At 40.1% G+C, this 19,764-nt stretch overlaps 1 protein-coding gene across 1 annotated transcript in view; it reads right to left on the bottom strand.

Annotated features, from left to right (window-relative positions):
- Positions 1 to 1,995: 1,995 nt before the first annotated feature.
- scn4ba (sodium channel, voltage-gated, type IV, beta a) overlaps positions 1,996 to 19,764 on the bottom strand; it is a 42,068-nt gene continuing 24,299 nt past the window's right edge. Inside the window, exons 2-5 of the mRNA XM_046862532.1 lie at positions 14,098 to 14,261; positions 8,485 to 8,704; positions 6,396 to 6,525; positions 1,996 to 3,679 (exon numbers count right to left, since the gene is read on the bottom strand). Coding sequence (XP_046718488.1) covers positions 3,586 to 3,679; positions 6,396 to 6,525; positions 8,485 to 8,704; positions 14,098 to 14,261 — 608 coding nt within the window. The 3' untranslated portion in view covers positions 1,996 to 3,585. The remainder of the gene's footprint in view (positions 3,680 to 6,395; positions 6,526 to 8,484; positions 8,705 to 14,097; positions 14,262 to 19,764) is intronic.

Genomic DNA, 19,764 nt, shown 5'->3' with positions numbered 1-19,764 from the left:
CTTAATTAAAAGACTACAACCGAGCATTTGAATGCACCAGAATGCTCTTGAGACATGCAGGCACTCGTTTCATTTAACATCACATTATTGTACTATTCATGTAGTGTGAAATTTGTGATATTTGCATTATGCTAAGCATCAAGTCGCTAATCCATTGGTTAGAGATTGATTATAGGCTGTTTAAATTGAACATGGTGTTATATTCCATATTGCTTATGCATGCTTAAGTAAGAACAACAACGAAAAAAAAAGAATGGATACAAGAAAAGCAATGAAGGTGCACTGCAAGCTAAAATACATTCATATATTTTGTGGTTTTATAGCAAGTCTAATTCGCTTAGGCATGCTTAAGCAATAAAACAATGGCAGCAAGAATGCCTATAGGAAAAGTTTAGCCTAGAAATTTGCACTGCAATCTATAGTACATTCGAGTACAGCAAGCGAAAGTAAATCCTGTTTGATTTTATCCTCTTGCCACTGCAGTTGTCGCAAAGTTTTTCATTCCAAATGGTGTCACGTTTTTCCCATGCACTGTAAATAGGTACTAATATTGTTTTCATTTCTGCTGTTTCAATGGGAAGTAATTTATGAATAAATCATTTCAGGCTCTAGAAATAAGTGCATTCCATCATCATAGCTATCTGCACAATTCATAGAATTTTGGCATCTACACTGGAAAGAGCAACACACTTCCAAAGTACTGTAAAAGTAATGGCCTTCTCTCACTTTCTTTTTGCTTGTGTGATTGAAGGTTGACACCAAACACATGTACAGGTGAGACGTACAACAAAGAAATCAAATTTTGCAGTCTCCATGGAACAAACCAGAAAGAATGAGTATTATATGATAAGTATTGCCTTTTGAAATTAGAACATCAACCTATTTCCTGAAAATGTCTAAATGGACAGTTAACACCAATGATATCAGTACAAGGCTTTTGTTCATCAGTGCATCGACAGACAATATACCCAACTGTAGGGATCAAAACCATATTATACCAAAATAAAAATCCATTCTCAGATTCTGCAGTTATTGCTGCCACACATTGACACTTCAAGTGAATTATGTATCGGCTGTGTACAAATTATGTCCAGAACTGAAAGGTTTCAGTCGGACTAAACAGAAAACCAAATCTAATTGATCCTTGTACTGTACAGTACACACACATACACACACACACACACACACACACACACACACACACACACACACACACAAAACACCCAAGAAAATAATGTTAAACTGCTCTGTTAAAAGTATCCCAAACAACTGAGATTGCCAGAGCCCCTGAATTCTAAGATTCAACTCTTATGGAAGACGTATAGATATATGCTCTTCAAATACTTGTAAACCATAAGAGTAACCGAAAGCAGAGAGAGAGAGAGAGAGAGACAGAGAGAAAAAAGTTATTGTGTTCATATGATACAATAAAGTTAGCGAAATGAGGTCTCTTGTTTTAATGTCGGTATTCAATCTCAATTGAGTCAGTTATGACACTCAGCATGTCTTCAGCGTGATGTATATAATGTACAGTAATCTGTACAGAAACATACAACACCTTTTTAAATACCTGTTTATTGTTTTTTTTATATTCTGGTTATTGAGCTTTTAGTAAATCTAGTCAGTACTTCTATTACACGCAATTCTGCATTCGTAATAAATAGTTTTTAATCAATTTTTTCTCTCATTTTCTCTCATTTTCTCTTTCTCAAATCTGTCCTTTCCTTATGTTTTCAATTTTTTTCTAATTCCCCACAGTAACAAATTAGGTACATTTATGTCACTTGTACATAACATCAATCCCCCTATCTTGCTTCCCAGTGAATCACTGAACTTGTTTGCCATCAATTGAGTGAAGTGGTAAGCCAGTAAGAGCACATCCATAAATCATTTACATGCTTTCTTTTTTGTTCTATAAAAAATGCATTGGTTAATTTGTTCTAAGCAGCATCAGAAAGTATCATTCATTTTCTGCAAGGAGAAACCTTTTTTTTCTTTTTACTTAAAGGGGCGAGATTGTCTTCATTTACATAGGAACTTATTTTATAGTTTTCTTTTTCCCCCTTTAATAGCAGAATATGTTTTTTTTCATAGCAGTTAAAGACTCTCTAAAAGCAAGAAATGTCTAAAGCGTTAGCAGGCACGTGTGTTTTCTGTGTTTTCTTTTTTTTTCTCGCCAAAAGATGGATATTATGCTAAAGCTGCCCTGGAAGGCCACAGTACTTCAATGAGATTCTTTTTTTGAACACGCCAATTCCACTTTTTATATAATAATATAGTTTGTGTGTGAAATCAAGGGTGTTGGAGTGGAGAAGACATCCAACAAGAGTGTACTGGACCTCCAGGACTTGTGTTTGCAAATAAAAGGTTTCTGATTCTGGGCTGGATACCCCTTTTTGTTCCCTTGACATACTCACAGATAAAGATAATAAATGATATAATCTAGGCAGCATATTTTAGAGGCTTGTATTTAGAATTCACTGGACAGCATCAATTCTGTTTACTGCAAATTGTTTGATTAGGGAAAGTTCAACTTTAAGTGATAAATTTAAGGATACTCCTGAATGGAGAAACACTGGCATGATTAGCCAAGTGCTGAGCATGCTTAGATTCCATTCATAATAGATCTGAGTGACTTTGAAACTTCATTAATAGCAGGAGCTTCAGTAACAAAGATTGCTCCTCTAGCTGGAGTTCACATTCAGTGACCATGATGCTATTGCAATAGTTGATTTCTGCGGAAAAAGCTGAGAAGTTAAAAAAACGCAATCATGTGGTCAGACTTCCTGTTTAAAAAACACTTGGTTTGTCATTTAATATGTCACCTGTCTACATTTATGGCATTTGGTAGAAACCCTTATCCAGAATGTCTTACATCTTAACATTAGGGTTAAGGGCCTTGCTCAGGGACCCAGCAGTGGTAGTGCTGGAATTTGAACTCGTGACCTTCCGATTAAATGCCTCAACCACTAAGCTAACAACTGTCTCCAGGTACTTGTGAATACACACAACTGTTTACAGGTCTTAGACTCCATTACTTTTTAAACACATTTTGTTATCAATGTTTTTATTTTTAAGCCTGCATTAAGATATTGAACGCATTTTTTGAGTAAAACATAGCAAAAACAAAAATAAAAAAAGACTATAAGATTATATATAATGTATATAATAATACATTATAAAAAAGACATTTAGGGTTATTAGGGTTTGCACACCAAATATTGACTGCTCACTTTATTACTATATACTTTTACTTATAGGATATTTTTAATGGAAATGTTTTCTTGATCATCTTTAATTTAAATTATATTTTTGCATGTGTTTAAGATTGCACAGCACTGTATATTTAAACAATCTGAAAAAGTAAAAAAAAAAACAGGTCTTGGTAAAAAGATGTGTAATCCAGCCCAGAATTCAGACTAAATAGTTCTAAAATATACTGAGCAAAACTCTAGAATATATCTTCATTAATATTAACATTATCCTTTCCCTAAAGATAAAACAGTCCATATTTATAGCTTTTTTTTTTTTACTATATGCCCACACCATCCATACAGCTGTCCATTTCTGCACATATACTTGGTTTTATGCCTTTGGTGATGCTTTGTTGTCTGCTTTGGAACCTGAAAGGCCATTTTCTGTGTTGTCATTCCCTGAAGAGCTCACAAGGCACTCTTTACTGCAAATGGGAGAGAAAGAAAAAACAATGGTTTGTGACTTTGTATAGAATATTGTTGGACACTAAACAAATCCAGACATGAAAGGAAGTAATAATAATGCTAAAAGTACTAAAAGTAGGTAAAATATAGTACAAAATACAAAACAGAAACATTCCAAAAGGTTGTGCAAAGAAAAGACTTCTGAGTCTATAAAAGGTGAATCTTGTAGACATTTGAAATGGTTGCTGATGTAATAGTTGAAGGACATTTGTTATATATGGTTCTAAATGTCCATTGTAGATCAGGTTTATTTTCCTTATGCCTCCTCGCTTAATTACTCCTGTTGCAACAACAGCCATAGAAACTGATTTCACAGGATTTGTTGAGATAGAAACTCAGTAGACATGTGCCCATGCTGTTCATGGGGTGCACTGATGAAATCTTTAACACCTGCTTACACAGGAGCTTCAGCTCTTTCTCCACATTTTACTCATCCCTGGAGAATGCATGGAACATCACATGCAATGTCTCAAGTGTAACCTTTTTGGATGTTACAGTAAATTTATTATTAAAAGGCATCACTACCTTTAAAAACACAGACTGTTTATATTTATAGTAAAACACTTCCCATCTAAATCACTTATTCCCTACTTATACTTTGCATGAAGAACAAAGCTCTCCTCCAGAAACAGAAGCAGTCTGTGAAAAAATAATGGTCTGAATACCCTTGAGACATTTGAACAACTTCTTGTTCATTTTAATGCCATTTGTTTTCACTGCAAGTAGTATTTAATACTTAATCAATAAACTTTGTGTTTACTTTTAGATTGCAATCGATAGATTGCTTTCTATCTCATTCTCAGTGTTTCCAGCATTAGGGAGCAGCATCTCTGCTGGCCGATCAGAATCACTGACTTACATTCGAATATATTTTTGACTGTGAATATTCTATACAATAATTCCCAATATTCTATTCTCTTTATTTCATATTTCATATGCCACAAGAACAGCAGAAATGAACAGGGCTTTTTGTTAGATTCAAATTTATGTTGCTTTAACTAATGAGACTGGTCACTCCAAAGTTGCCTAGCAGGCATCCAAATACATCAGCATTTTTAAATCCTGTGATTGAATGGTCAGCAACCCACATCTGAAGCAAACTGCAAAAGCTCAAATATATTCGTGTGGATTTAATAGCTGTTTCATTCCACAATGGCTGACAGAGGAGACAAAATTTATTTGGTTACAGATACACTAAAAACACAGACTTTTCAAGAAAAGCTGTACATTGTGAGGTAAAAGGTCAGCCAGAACAGTTTAAACCATTTGCTAAGCTTTTTCATTAACTGTTTATAATTTTAAAGTAATTAAAAATTAATTCACAGGAAGAAAATGCACAGAAAACAAGAAGGGGTCATTTTATGAGTTTAATATTGATGCTTCTGCTAGAGATGATGTATGTAGGTGGTGCAACTGTGGCGGCAGTGAAATGAGACTTGTTTAATTTTGATCATTGGGTTTCTTGCTTTAGTAATGGCATTCAATCTCACTGTATGAAATACCTGTCTGTACTGTGTTTCTGTATAATATTGATGGTTTCTATAGCTGTAGCATCGTAATTATGGTATTACAGTTTTTCTTAGCTGCTTTGGAGCATTTATCGAATCATCCAAACTATTTGCAAACCAGTAAGTGCATTCTCAGAACAATTTGTACAAACAGCACAACACATTGGATTTCTTGCAAAAGCCTGTACTTTTCTCAAAATCTTTGGTGCCTTTGTCATTGTTTTTTGTTCACAAAAAAAAAAAATCATCAAAATGTTTAATCATGTTGACTTCCTTCTGTACGGCATCTATGAATTTCAGCAGCACAAATTCATTTATTTGATTGCATCTTTGATTTATATTGATCGCAAAAGACCGGATAAGATTCACGATTTTACTCTACTATAAACGTGTTCGTTCTATTTTCAGAACTTATAATTCTGTGTTTTGCTCTGTCTGTATTCACTCTTCAATTGAAGATTCCCAACTTTTACCTGTTTTAGAAAACTAGTTGATTATTGGTTGATCTGCTAATGTTTACTCGCCTTCATTAGTGACATTCAAGACTCATCTGCACAATTCATCAATCTATCATTGAAAAGAAATTTAAAATGACAGATGATGACGACTGGTTTAACCATTTAGCATTCAATGACTTATGCAATTAACTGATTCCGAGATGTTTTGGGGGTTAAAACTATTCAGGTGAAACCAGTATAATATATTTTGTTTAAAGTGAGCATAAACAACTGATAATGTAGGAAACAGCAGACAAATTGATTAAATGAATGTACAAAAGCATTCACAATTTGATCAAAACAACAAGAGTTAATGATGTGGAGGTTAAACAAGTAGTTTTGAGAATTTCATTTCTGATCTGAGAAACACTTCAAAGCAACTGAGAAAAACTGTAATAGGTGGTCCAGATAGGACAGAAGATGGATTGGTTCAAAATTTTGAAGCATACCATAAAAGAGGTGAGGTGATAATTTGGTCATGTGCTCTTAACAATGAATAATACAGTTTTACTGTGCACTATATATATATATATATATATATATAGATAGATAGATAGATAGATAGATAGATAGATAGATAGATAGATAGATAGATAGATAGATAGATAGATAGATAGATAGATAGATAGATAGAAAAAAAATGTTGAATGGACAAAGTAAATCTGACTTACTTTTTCTCCTGGTTCTTGTTGAGAAAATGGACGACCACTGCCTTTATTACCATGACTACAATGATCAACCCAATAACTCCTCCAATCACAGACACAATGATTACCGTCAATGTGTTGTCTACTTTCTTAACTGTTGGCCAAAATAATAATAAAAAAACAATTATACATTGAATTATTATCAGTATATTCTAATGCTATCAATAACAGATAAATACAATGAAAAGAGATGCACAATAACAATATTAATATAATACAGGTGTCATGGTTTAACCAAAATAAACTAAATGTAAATACATTTATTAAACCAATCCAGATTGACACAAAGGCAACCAGTTGCAAAAAGGAAGAACAACCATCACCCCATCCTGTATTTGTTAGCAGTGTCAGATACATGCATGGAGCCCCTAAAGGGAAACTTACTGTAAACAATGAAATTTCGATAAAATTCTTCAAAATTCTCAAAGTAAACCCACATATTGCCATAATGGTCTTACATGGGCATTTTTGCTGGGTCGCAGATTGTGAATATGGTGGGAGCCACAGGTCTTCTTACTCTGTAAAGTGTATGTTTGAAATGTTACCAGTATCTGTTTTCTTTTAGAAGTCAACAGAACATTGTTGATTCTGTTACTTGTTGGTTGGCATTTTTAATCTGTAGCATTTCTAGCTGTATTAGCAAAGCGTTACGGTCTTCTTCTTCTTCTTTGGATCATCTGTCCCCATACTACTCTTTCCTTCACATCTGCCTCTTTCAAACCAACTAACTACATGTCTTCCTTCAACACAAAACCAAAAAATCCATAAACCTCCTCCTTGGCCTTTCTCTTTTTCTCCTTCCTGATGGCTCCATCCTCAGCATTTTTCTATCAATGTACCCCATGTCCCTCCTCTGCACATGTCCAAACCATCTCAATCTCGCCTCCATCACCTTGTCTCCAAAACGTCCTACATGTGTGGTCCCTATAATAAACTTGTTTCTAAAGCAAAAAAATAGTGTCTAATGTACAGTAGTTAGCCTTGCAAATGAATTAATTCACTCAGTCGGTATCACTGACACAAATGCTGCTCTGTAGATGGTGCTCAATCCTGAGAATGACAAAAGATCTCTAGCACCTAATGAAGCACCTAAAACTTCTAAAATTTGGCTTTCTTAGAAAATGGAGTCTGCTTATCCTATTCTTATGCAAAGCATAGGTACTGCCCCCCCGACCCAGTCTGTTGTACTACTCATAGTGCTCGACATTTCCAACCTCTTTACCCATGATGTTTATGGACATGGTTGTAGATCTTGTCCTTTTTAAATCTACTACCATCTCTTAGTTGTATTCAAATTATATAGCAGACAAATTCAGCTTCACCCCTCAACAAAAGTATTAACCTGTTCCTGTACAGGTGTGCATGTCCTTTTTAATTGGATAAGACATGTCATAGAGTGCACTAGTCAGAGCACGCAACCTGCATCTGCAGCAATCTGCACAAGCTCCAATATATTTGTGTGCATTTATTTGCTGTTTTTTTATTCCACAATAGCTGACAGAGGAGAAGAAATTGATTTTGTCAAGAATACACCTTCAAGGAATTTACTAGATGGACTTTTAAGGAAAAGCTGGACATCTTGAGAAAAGGTCAGCCATACAGTTTAAAACAGATATTAAACTTTTTCATGAAAAATGTATACATTTGTGCTTTCTTTCCCATAGAATTTGCACAAAAAATCCCTAGGAAACCCGTAATGCACAGAAAACCCAAGGTCATTTTATCTGATTTATATTGGTGCTTCTGCGTTTGTTTGTTTTATGGATTTCTTGCTTTAGTAATGTCATTCATTCTCACTAGATGAGATACCTGTCTGTGATGTCTGTTGTACTGCATTTCTGTATAGTATTGATGGTTTCTACAGCTGTGGCATCATAATGATGGTATCAAGAGGTGGACTGATTCAACTAGAACGTCAATGAAAGCCTAGGTATGAAATGTATGGCCAGCCACTGCAATTATATAAAATGTACTGTATATAAAATAAACTTTCGAACTATAATTATGACAAAACACATAAACAGTCATTTAAAAGGTTTAGAAAGAACCTTACGCTCGTCAACAACGATGAGGTGAAATATGGCACTGTGGTTTCGGTTCTTCTCTTTGGGGTTACGGGCAAAGCAGGTGTACTCGCCCTCGTCCTCGAAGGTGACGTTCCAAAGCAGGACAGAGATGTTACTTTCTTTACTGGAGCCCACAAACATTATTCGTTCATGGTAGGTAACCACATGAGGCTCCAAACCTTCAGCTGGGATGACTCCCTCACAAAGCTGAAGGGGACAAAATTTTAATGAATATGTTGAGATGCCACATACCACCTATAGTGTATAGGACCAGCTTTAGAGCTATAACACTTGTATAGGTGGACTTGTTTTAAGTGTGTATGTTTCCTTGCCAAGTAACAAAGTCATGACCCCCACATGGGTAGCCTATAAAATCCCAACTTTCCCATTCTTCTTTTTCAAGAAAATCTAAGGAGACAATTATATTTATTATATTTAATATACTGACGCACTATAATGATTTGTTTAATGCTAATAAGCCTATATTTGTCAAATAAGTTTGCTGATAAATGTAACTATTTAACTGTACCTTTTTCTTTAAAACAGGTTCATGACCTTTTTTTGTGTGGTAAAAACATGGGAGAAAACATACAGTCCATTGCTGCCTAGACAAGTATGTTAGTTTCTGGATTAATGTTAGTCTAATCAGGCATTACTAAAAAAAACAGATTATAAAGATAAACAATAAGATTAATATATTGCCAGTTTCAAACAAATCAGCAAAATCGTCTCTAGGTTAAATATGTAAATCTAGATCTGTGAAAGAACAAGATGCTGCGTTGCAACGCTTTGGAAACTTTTCCGCGTTGTCCACGCTCTGATTCACATGTGTAATCTGTCCAATGGAAGGTGTGGCGTCACCGGCAGAAATGACCAGGAAGTTATAAAAAGCACTTGGAGTGAAGCCTGTGCCAGCTTCTGTAAATGAGAAGAAAATCCTGCAGGGACGCCGGCAGTGTGGCATAGAGACATATCCTAGAGACGTCCCCTTCCAGGCACTCGAGCTATATCGCAATGCTTTGGGAATGAAAGTCCAATCACACCAGACTGACCAGTCCCTGTCGAGTGTGTACAGGCACAGGAGGGGCCAGGAGTGGCACTGAGATCAAGGTTATAAAACCTGACAAAGGTCAGCGGGGTGAACCAGCCGCAGCATCGCAGAGTTCTTGGAGGGACACTCCAGAGGACTAAGCCTTAGAGTCTGCCACACTCCGGGTCAAGTGCGCTCATGGGAAAACCTTGGGGATGTAACTGGCCAGGCACTGGCCATGCCTGGAGTAAACTCCAGAAAAGAGGGGGCCACAGAGAGGGCCTGCAAATCACCTACTCTCCTCAGAGAGCAAATAGCCAGCAGAAACAGTCTTGACTGTGAAATGCTTCCATGAACCTCAGCCAGGGGCTCAAAGGGGAGTTTAGATAGAGCCTCAAGCACAACAGCTAGGTCCCACCCAGGCACTCTAGGTCTCCCCGGAGGCCTCAGGCTCTGGGTGCCATTGGAGAAAACGTGTCAGAAGCGGGTCTCTGCCCAGAGATTGCCCCACTATGGGGATTCCCACTATAGGGGATTCCCCTCCATAAGAGCCCGTGGGTCCTGAGCCACCACTGGAGGAGTCTCATTTGCAGGAGGCAAGTGGATCACATTGGACGCTGCTGCCATAAGCCTTAGCAGTCTCTGGACATGCTTGACAGTAAATGACTGGCCTTCTCTGGCCTTCCTGATTGCCTTAAGGATGGACACAATGTGGTCAGGAAAATCTGCTCGCACATAGCAGTCAATTTCCATATGACATCTAGATAAGTGGTTCTCTGTAATGAAGAAAGCACACTCTTCTTGCTGTTCTTCTTTCCCTAGCTCCTTCATGTAAACAAGGATGAGCAGCCCAATGAGAGCGGCATGGAAGGTATTGAGTAAGAACAGGAGTTTTGAGGATGGATTTAGAGTGTAGTTAATGTTAACAGTCTGCTCCACTGACTCAGGACTATAGTTTGCTGATCACCATCACTGCACCCCACAACATCGTTTATCTGTAATAAATGGACATTCTGTGCAACCCAGATGAGGATGGGTTCCCTCTTGAGTCAAACCAGCCACAGTAACCACCGGCTTGTTCATCAGGGACAAATTTACACTTATAAAGAACATCTTATTCATTTATATCACCGCATTATCTGTGTAAAGCTGCTTTAAGACAATGTTCATTGTTAAAAGCGCAACACAAATAAAAATGAATTGAATTGAATTAGATAACACTGGAATGGCGCCAATTGTTTTTTCGCTGCCTAAAACCTTTCAAATACCGAATTAGGCCGGAAGGCAAGAGGGGGTGTCAAGCAGCATGGCTTTATCCCTGTCAGATATTCTGACAGGCTGAGCCATAAATGCCTCTCAGTAGAGGCTAGGATGGCCATGGACCAGCCAAAGACCTTAGCGGTCTCTTTAGTGGCTTTTAGAGCCAGGTCTGTTACACGGCGGAGCTCTTGCACCTGGCTGCCCGGGATGTCTCCCACATCCAGCTCTCACAGCCATTGTGTGCAGACAACCAGAAGCCTGACCTGCTGAGGCATAAGCCTTGCCCACTAGTACGCATGGGATTGGTGAGTAGTGTCGGGGTCTTATGGGAGAAAGGGACACTAGGGAAGATATAGCTAGCTAGCGTCTCTAACCAGGGTCATCGCTCCATAACTGTGGTCCCTGAGCCCCTGATGTTAGAGTATAATGCTGTCTTGGGGCTAAAGGTAAGCCGAGAAGGCTTCGCCCAGGACCTGGACACCTTGGTGTGCAGGTCAGGGAAAAAAGGTAGACCCCAATGTAGAGGTTGTGATGCCGGAAGCAGAAAGCGCTCATCAAGCTTGCTGGATGGAGGGGCTTTCCGCTCAACGGCCGGCCAAGCCATATTTATCTTACGTATCACAACCTTTATGAGCTCCTCCACTTCAGGCTCACTAAACGCTGCAAGCCAGAGAAAGAGGTGGAGGCGGAGGTGCATGCTCTCATTGCAGGGAAAAGTAACCACCGAAAGGTGTGCCTCCGAAGCCTACAAATGGAAGCTGGGCCGGGCAGTAAGGGCACCTTCCTCAAAAACTGCCCATCGGGAGCGGAGTGATCGCACTGACATTGAGTCCCTCGAGAACTGACTTAGCGTGCTTCACTCCCAGGCAAGCCACACAAAGGCTGTGTGTATCCACCCTCCCCTAATACATTCGATACTTTTTATTTTGTGCATATTCTCATTTAATGTTTATCAATGCGAGTAGTAATGCTGAGATGCTTAATAATGATTTCGTATAATTCACAGCTTTATAATTTCATAGTTGTGCATTCTATAACTCTAAAAGACAAAGCATATTAATCAATACGCACATTGTTTCAGATCAAGCATAATTTCTGGTTTATTCTGTAACCAATTAATAGTAAAAGAATGACAAAAACATAACCTGTACTTTCAATGGCTGCATCTCATGCTACAGTATATACATGAGGGTCACCTTGGCAGAAAGTGTTAATAGCCTATCATCAGAGCATTCATAACATCAGAGTGTGACTCAGCACAGGCAGTTTACGCATAACTCTGCAGTATTTAAACTCTTTGAATCTGAATTTTCAAAACTAAACAACTGTCAAAACTAATGTCTAATTCATTTCATAGTACATAGTATTCAAAACCCAAGGAAATGTGTCACAGATTTTGGTTATACTAACTGATAGGAGAAGTAAACAAACACAATTAGTTTTTACACATAAACATGTATCTGTCCACATTTAAACCCTTTGGGTTTGTAGACCTGTACCCCACAGGTCTGTCTTCTCAGTCCATTCTTAAGCTCTAAGATAAGCCATGATTACAGGAATTGGGCAAATTGTATCATTTTAATTTACAATATTGTGGTAGATTGATTGAAAATAGAGATGAAACAGGATTCAGAAATTAGATCTGCTTGTGAACTGATGCACTAAGATTAACATCACATCAGCAAACCTTGGGAAACTGATTGGTAAGACTTCAGGAAGCTGAGAGCAGACTTTTTAATCTTCATAAATGGAACTGCAATTGAGAATAACATGTTCCTCTGGGTTCACATAACTCATGGACATTTTCCAACTGCATTAAAAAACTAAACCTTCAACTCCAAAAAAAGTTGATGAAACTTAATTTACACCCTTGGATAAAATTTATAGATGCATAGAAAAGAGCATATTGATCAGACATGTCACAGTATGGGATAAAATCATGAGGCTCTGTATTGTGTGTTCATAGAAGTCCAAGTAAAACTCTTTTCAGAATCGTTAATTAATTTCATCGTTAATGAATTGCCTGGATTCAACAAATTTCCAGCCCAACAGCATCGCTAAAACAACACAAATAATCTGAACCAAGCAACTGAAAAAGGGAGACATTTTACCTATTTTTTTCATTCTTTGTGTGGCCAACATTTATTTCGCACATATTTCTAATATATGGGCATTATACTTTCTCTTTGAAATCATTGCAATATATTTTTAATAGAAATCCTATTTTCATGCAGGTACACATAAACATTATGGGTCTGGTCAATCTACAGACTGACTAATCTATAAATTAAATCACACTGAGACTTATCTAATTTACTGACACCACAGGATATGAATAAACTTCATTAACTTTTTTATTAGTTTTATTGTGACCCTATGAAAGAGAACGGCCAAAGAACTAGTGTTATTTGGCAATGATCTTTTATAGGACACCCATGTGAGGGGTCATAGGGTCAATGTGAAGACAAGAAAACAAGATTCTCAGTCATCTTAGGTGTGGTTATCTGGAAGATGAGTCATGTCAACTGGACTTCTATCTGGGTTGATTAAAACATTGTACTACTCATCCATGCAGCTTCTTAAATCTGAGAAAATTTAGCAGGATTCCACAAATTTGTACGCTCTAGGAAGGAGGATCAACCCCTACCTAGATAGGAACAAGGGAGGTATAAGGAGTAATGGGATTTAACTACCCCAGAGACGGAGGGTAAGGGGAGAGTATATAGAAGTAAAGCGAGGTAACAAACAGCGATGTACATTAGTAAGGGGGTCTTAGGTGTGGTATTACTGGTGGACATATGAATAGGTCTTGATATTCATAGAGATGGATGAAAGAGCAGCATAAAAAATAAGAGACAGGTTGTGCCTAAAATGAAAAAATTTTCACCTGGACAAAAAATTGGCCTCATTTACTTATCTTGGACAAAGAAAAATTTCCCCTTACTCTTCTTCTCTGAGATAGTTATATCCCAATGATTCCCTCATTCCTGACAAATCCCTCCTCCATCTCACCTTCACCTTGTCCCTTAACAAGGCTATCAAGGGAGAGGAGGATCCTTGAACCTGGAGCATACACATTTGTGGAATCCTGCCAACTTCGCTCAGACTGAAGAAGCTGCTCGGGTAGTGAAACATTTTAATCCAACCAAACATAAGTCCAGTTGGCTTGACTCAACTTTCACACCAAGGAAATCTTCCTAAAACCCCCTAGTGGTCATAGAATCACATGCATATCTCTTCTTAGTCATTATTATTTACATGGAAAACGCAATGAATGACTGTGCGATGATGCGAAACTGAAAGGACTCACCATGTTCATTGTGCCATTTTCATTATACTTCCAGTTGAAGTACAGGTTCTTGATGCCGATACAACTACTGTAGGTACAAGGTAAGAGTACTGAGCTACCATTCATCACCTCAACAAAACTAACCTTCCCCACTGATACTTCCAATGCCTGGGCACACCATACCCCTAAAAGAAAAAGAGAAAGAGGAAAATATATTAGACCAATAGAACAATTTAAAATAATACAACCAATTGGCAGTATGTATACAGTATCAGTGATGTGATTGCCTAAAAAGATGCGTTTTTTAACGAAATTTTTAAGCAGAGAAATTGCAATATCATGAAAAGTAGATTGTATTAGGACATAGGTAAATGGCCATATTGGTTTGAGCTGCCAGGAAGGATAGTAATTCAAATAACCACGCTTTATAACAGTGGCAAAATGAAAAGAATCTCAGCATGCACAGAAGACAATCCTTGAGGTGGATAAGAACAGAAATTTAAGGCTATCATTGTTACAAGCTTCCAAGAGAGAAAATACAAAAACAGTATCTGTGGCTTGAAAGTGTTGCCAAGAAAGTCTCAGATTTGTGTATTTCAATGACAGGACTACATGTTGGTTGTAAAAATCAAGAGTTGTAGTTTGATTTATCTTACGTTTGTAATCCAGCATACCAGTATAGATTTATTCATTATAAGAGACTCAAACCACATTTGTATGCTGTTCTGGACAAGGGCATCTGCTAAATGCCACAAATGTTAATGTAAATTAAAAGGTTAACAATCTTGAGATACAATTTAGAGAGGAAACCAAAAATGAAACAGCACCTTTTTACCTTTATGGGCAAGGTCTTTAGTAACAATGAAGCTGAATATGCTCCCCCTCTGATTGAAGGAGTAGAGTGCTGGCATACCTCTCTTTATGGTGTGTCACCCAAAAAAACCAGAGAACATAAGAGTGGTTTTTGATTCTAGGGCTCAACAAGAGGATATCTCACTGAATGATGTTCTTTTATCTGCGCCAGATATGAAAAACACCCTTCTTGGGGTGCTCGTGCGATTTTGCAAGGAAACAGTGGCCATAAAAGCAGACATTGAACAGATATTCTATTGTTTCTTAGTGGAAGAGATGACTGCAATTTGATCAGAAGACAATATCGAGTATTGTATGAGGGTCCATGTTTTTGACAACAGTCCATCTCCTGCTGTGATCTATTGTCTATGGCAGTCAATCATAGATGGCGACCCTGATGTCAAGAACATTTTTAGAACCATGACCTCTTTGTAAATGATGGTTCAAAGTCACTTCCTACAGCCAAGGCAGCAATAGACCTGCTCGAAAACATGCAGAGAGCTCTTGCTGTTTCCAACTTATGGCTACACAAGATAGGTTTGAACAGCTAAGAAGTCCTAAAGGCCTTCCCATCTCAAGATAATGCCAGTGAAACTAAAGATTTAGATTTTTGTTCTGACATTATCCTTATGCAGCGCAGTCTGGAATTGAATTGTTGTCTGAAATCTGACACCTTCACTTTCCAAATAAATACTGGAGTAACACCCTTCACCCGTCGAGGTGTTCTATCCACCGTCAATAGCATTTACAATCCCCTTCGGCTTTATTGCCCTAGTTACAATCCAGGGCAAATCAATTATCAGAGAGCTTAATAGCCAAAATGATGACTGGGATACCCCACTACCCAAAGGAATGGAGGAAAAATGAAATGTGTGGCGATTCACAAGTCATCTCATCCAAATCAGTGGAAGTATGTGCGCACAACTGAGTTCCCTATTCAGGTACTGCAGCTGCTTCGCCACGTTTTGGGGATGCCTTTTGTTGTCCATGCTCTGAACCATGTGTGAAATCTGGCGAATAGGCAAGTCGTGATGTCATCGGCGGGGGACGTAGCGATAAACAGGAGCTACAAAATGGCTGTGCAGTGGTAGCAACATTAGCTTCTGCTTGTTCAGGTAATGCAGGCAGAATTCCGATGTGTTGTTTGCTTAGCTTAGGAGCATGCTTAGTCAGCTCTGGAGGGAGTCAACTATTAGCATTTTTAACTGTGTGGCTATGCGCTCCCAGCTGCTGGCTGAGCTCCCGTTCCCTGGTGAAAGCACTTTTTCAGCGGATTCTTCTCCCGGTGCGTGTAACACGGTGGTCTGTATTTTTTCTTTTGAGAAGGCTTAGGCGCAGCGTCAAGGGTCACGGGCTGACCTAGCACGAGGCTTGAACACGGATGAGTCTTCTCCAGCCTCTCCTGCTGGGCCAAGCTCCCGTGTAACGCGGTGCTCCATGTTTCTTCCTCCGAGGAGGAAGAATTATCGGATGCTAGCGAACCCATTACTATTTTCCGACCTACACACCGAGGTGTCTAGGTCCTGAAAAACCCCATACGCGGCCCGTAAATTTGCCCCACATTCGCTGTGCATGCATATAGTAGGGTTTAGGGAATGCAGCTATGCGGAAATGCCCAGGGTTGTAGAGATGCCGACTGACTATTTCTCCCTAGTGGATGCATCGCTAAAGGCTTCGGTATTAACTACAAAAGCCACTTCGGCTCTAGTAGGTAGCGCTACATCGCAGGTCAGGCTGGGGGTTGCCTCCACACGATGAGTGTGTTGCAGGCATACCAAGCTGTCATGCAATGAGAGATGGAGAGGGATTTAGCTCTGGGGCTGACGATTTAGGAGTTATGTCGCGCTGTGTCCTAAACGGCAGGGCCACCAAAGTACGGCATCAATGTCAGCCCTAGTAGCCACAGAAGGGCTTCTGTGGCTTACCCTGTATGCACAGGGTAGAAAAGGGCTTTCCTTCTGAACATCTTGGTGGCCCCTCCTGGCCTGTTCTGGTGACGCTGTAGGTAAAAGAGAGTCAGGCTTCTACAGCCCATACTGCGTTGTTCCGAAGAAGGATGTTGGGTTGCGTCCGATCCTAAATCTGCGCTCCTTGAACCACTCACTCATGAGGCTCAGGTTCAGGATGCTCACTCTGAGTGGTCGTGTCTCAGATCAAGTCTAAGGACTGGTCTTATAGGTCATGATAGGTCTAAAGGATGCATACTTTCACATAGCCATCCTTCCTGCACACAGGAGGTTCTTAAGGTTCTGGGTCTGAAACACTTCCTCCTAGACCTGAGAGGCCACCATGTGTGGGTCCATACGGACAACACAGCAGTGGTCTCGTATATCTACCACCAGGGGGGTCTCCTCTCTCAAGCGTTATGGCTGTCGCCCCTGAGGATTTTTAGTGGCTGGACTCTATACTGAGGTATTGGAGACCATCCTTCATTCCAGAGCTCCTTCACGAGGAGGTTGTATGCTGCGAGGTGGCATCTGTTCACTACGGGTGTGAGCACCAGCAGTTGGGCCCAGTTGACTGCCCAGTTGGTTCAGTTCTGGATTTCTGCAGGAGCAGTTTGCCACAGGGTTGGCTCCTTTAACTCTGAAGGTTTACATGTCCGCTATCGCGGCTTGTAATACCCCGCCTGTGGGGCAGTCGCTGGGTAGGCACCCACTTGTGACACGTTTCCTCTGGAGCGCCCTGAGGCTTGGGATGCGACCTAGAGTGCCTGTCTGGGACTTGGCCATTGTGTTGGCAGCTCTATCTGTGCCACCCTTCAAGCCCCTGGCCAAAGTGACCCTTAGGTACCTGCTGTAAAGACCGTTTGCCTCCTGGCAATTTCATCCCTGGAGAGGGTCGGGGCCCTACAGGCTCTGTCCGTGGCCCCGTCTCGCCTGGAGTTTGCCCCTGGCATGGCCAGTGCATTTCTCTACCCAAAACCTGGGTACGTACCTAAGGTGCCAAGGCTCCCTCACGACTTGTCGTGCTGCAGGCATTCTGCCCTCCTCCGTTCTTAGCCCCCGACCGGGAGAAGCAAAACCGACTGTATCCAGTGTGAGCACTGGACACTTATCTTCACAGGATGAATCCGTGGAGGTGGTCGGTGCAACTGTTTGTCTGCTATGGCCCTAACAGGAAAGGATTCCCTACCAATGAGTCCGCTGGTCTCCCCACTCCGCTAGGGGTAAACGCTCACTTCACTCGGTGTGTGCCGGCCTTAATGGCCTGGTCCGCTGGAGTCTTACTCCAGGTCATCTGCGACGCTGTGGGCTGGTCCACCCCGCTTTTATGACCTCGACCTTAGAGCCACTCTGGGCTGCTCTGTCCTACGTGCTGGTTGTGAGGCTCTCAAACACTCGTTCCCAAAGCATTGTGGTGCAGCTCGAGTTCCCGAATGGAGAACGTCTCAAGGTTACATATGTAACCCTAGTTCCCCAAAGGAAACGAGACGCTGCATCCCCAGGCCACACTCCCTGCATCCCTGTGGTGCTTACCTTCTCTCTTTTTGCAGAAGCTAATGTATCTGTTTCAATATGTAACCTTGAGACGTATCCAGCATACATAACAACAAAGTCTGTCACTGCTGCTTATCTACAAGACACCAATTGGCTCTTTGGACCAAAATCTCTGCTTAATGAACCCCAGATTCTTTAGGAACATAACACATATGAGCTTGTGAGTCCTTTTTCAGATGTAGTGGTACGTCCTAAAGTTTTCACATTGAACATTACACTTTTGAGTAAGGGTCTGGGAGCACAACACTTTTCCAAGTTCTCCATTTGGAAGTCCGGTACTCATGCAATAGCGCGTCATCAAGTTGCAAGGGGTGACATTACTGTTGCAATACTCTAACAGTTGAAGAACTATTATTTGCTCAAAAAGTTATCATTAAAGCAGGTTCAACAGAAGACATAAGCCCAAGACTTCAGGTGCTTGAAAACAGGGAACTAACTTGCCAGGACAAGCCCCCTCAAAGGCTTAGACAGAGGAACGATTTTCACTGGTGCATGCAGGGATCTTAACATTCCCTCTAATGTTGACAATACCTCTGTTAACAAGTTCCTCTTGGACCATGGCTGTGTCTGGCAGTTTAACACGCCTTATGCATCTCATATTGGTGGGTCTTGGAAAAGGATGATTGGCCTTGCTAAAAAGGATACTGGGTTTTGAAAGACTGGACTTTCAACACTGACACATAAGATGCTTTCCACTATAATGGCAGAAGTTAAAAGATGTGGTGGTCAGCGAGTGAACTCGGGTGGACACTAAGAAAAGACACGTAGGTCTGCGAGGAAACTTGGGGGGCGCTGAAGAGAGAAAGCACGCCAATCCGCGAGTGAGATGGGCGGACGTTAAAAAGAGCGTGCCGATCCGCGAGGGACTGCCGGCGACCGTCAAAATGGAAAGGCGTCCCAAACCGCCAATGTGTGGGTGAACCCTGGCGTGAGTACTAGAAAGGAAAGCATTGTGGTAAAAACAAAAGCTCTGCTTGGTGAACTTTTGCCTGTCTCTCTGTTTTCCAGCACTGAACCAGTAAGTATTACAGTAATGTTTGTCTATTTGTAGTTTCACTCCATACCCAAGACCATTAAACCTGTGGGCAAACGCAATTTTTTTTCAGAGTTATGTTAGGGAAGGGAGTTCATCTGATATATTTGTTGAGGACAGTACAGTGAAAAAGTGCCTGCAAGAGAAGCAGCATTGAGATGATTCAAGTAAGTTAAAACCAGTATTGTGTGTGCAATGGAGTCTACACCCTTACTCAAAACTAGATTGTCTTTGTCGTGTTCATGATCGGGCAGCTCCACTACAAGTGCTGCAGCTGCTATGGCCAGAGCCAGAGCCAAAATG

The sequence above is a fragment of the Silurus meridionalis genome, chromosome 12 (genome assembly GCF_014805685.1).
Source record: "Silurus meridionalis isolate SWU-2019-XX chromosome 12, ASM1480568v1, whole genome shotgun sequence".
NCBI classification, from domain to species: domain Eukaryota; kingdom Metazoa; phylum Chordata; class Actinopteri; order Siluriformes; family Siluridae; genus Silurus; species Silurus meridionalis.
The sequence above is the reverse complement of the archived record's forward strand: the minus strand, read 5'-3'. Positions and strand labels throughout refer to the sequence as shown.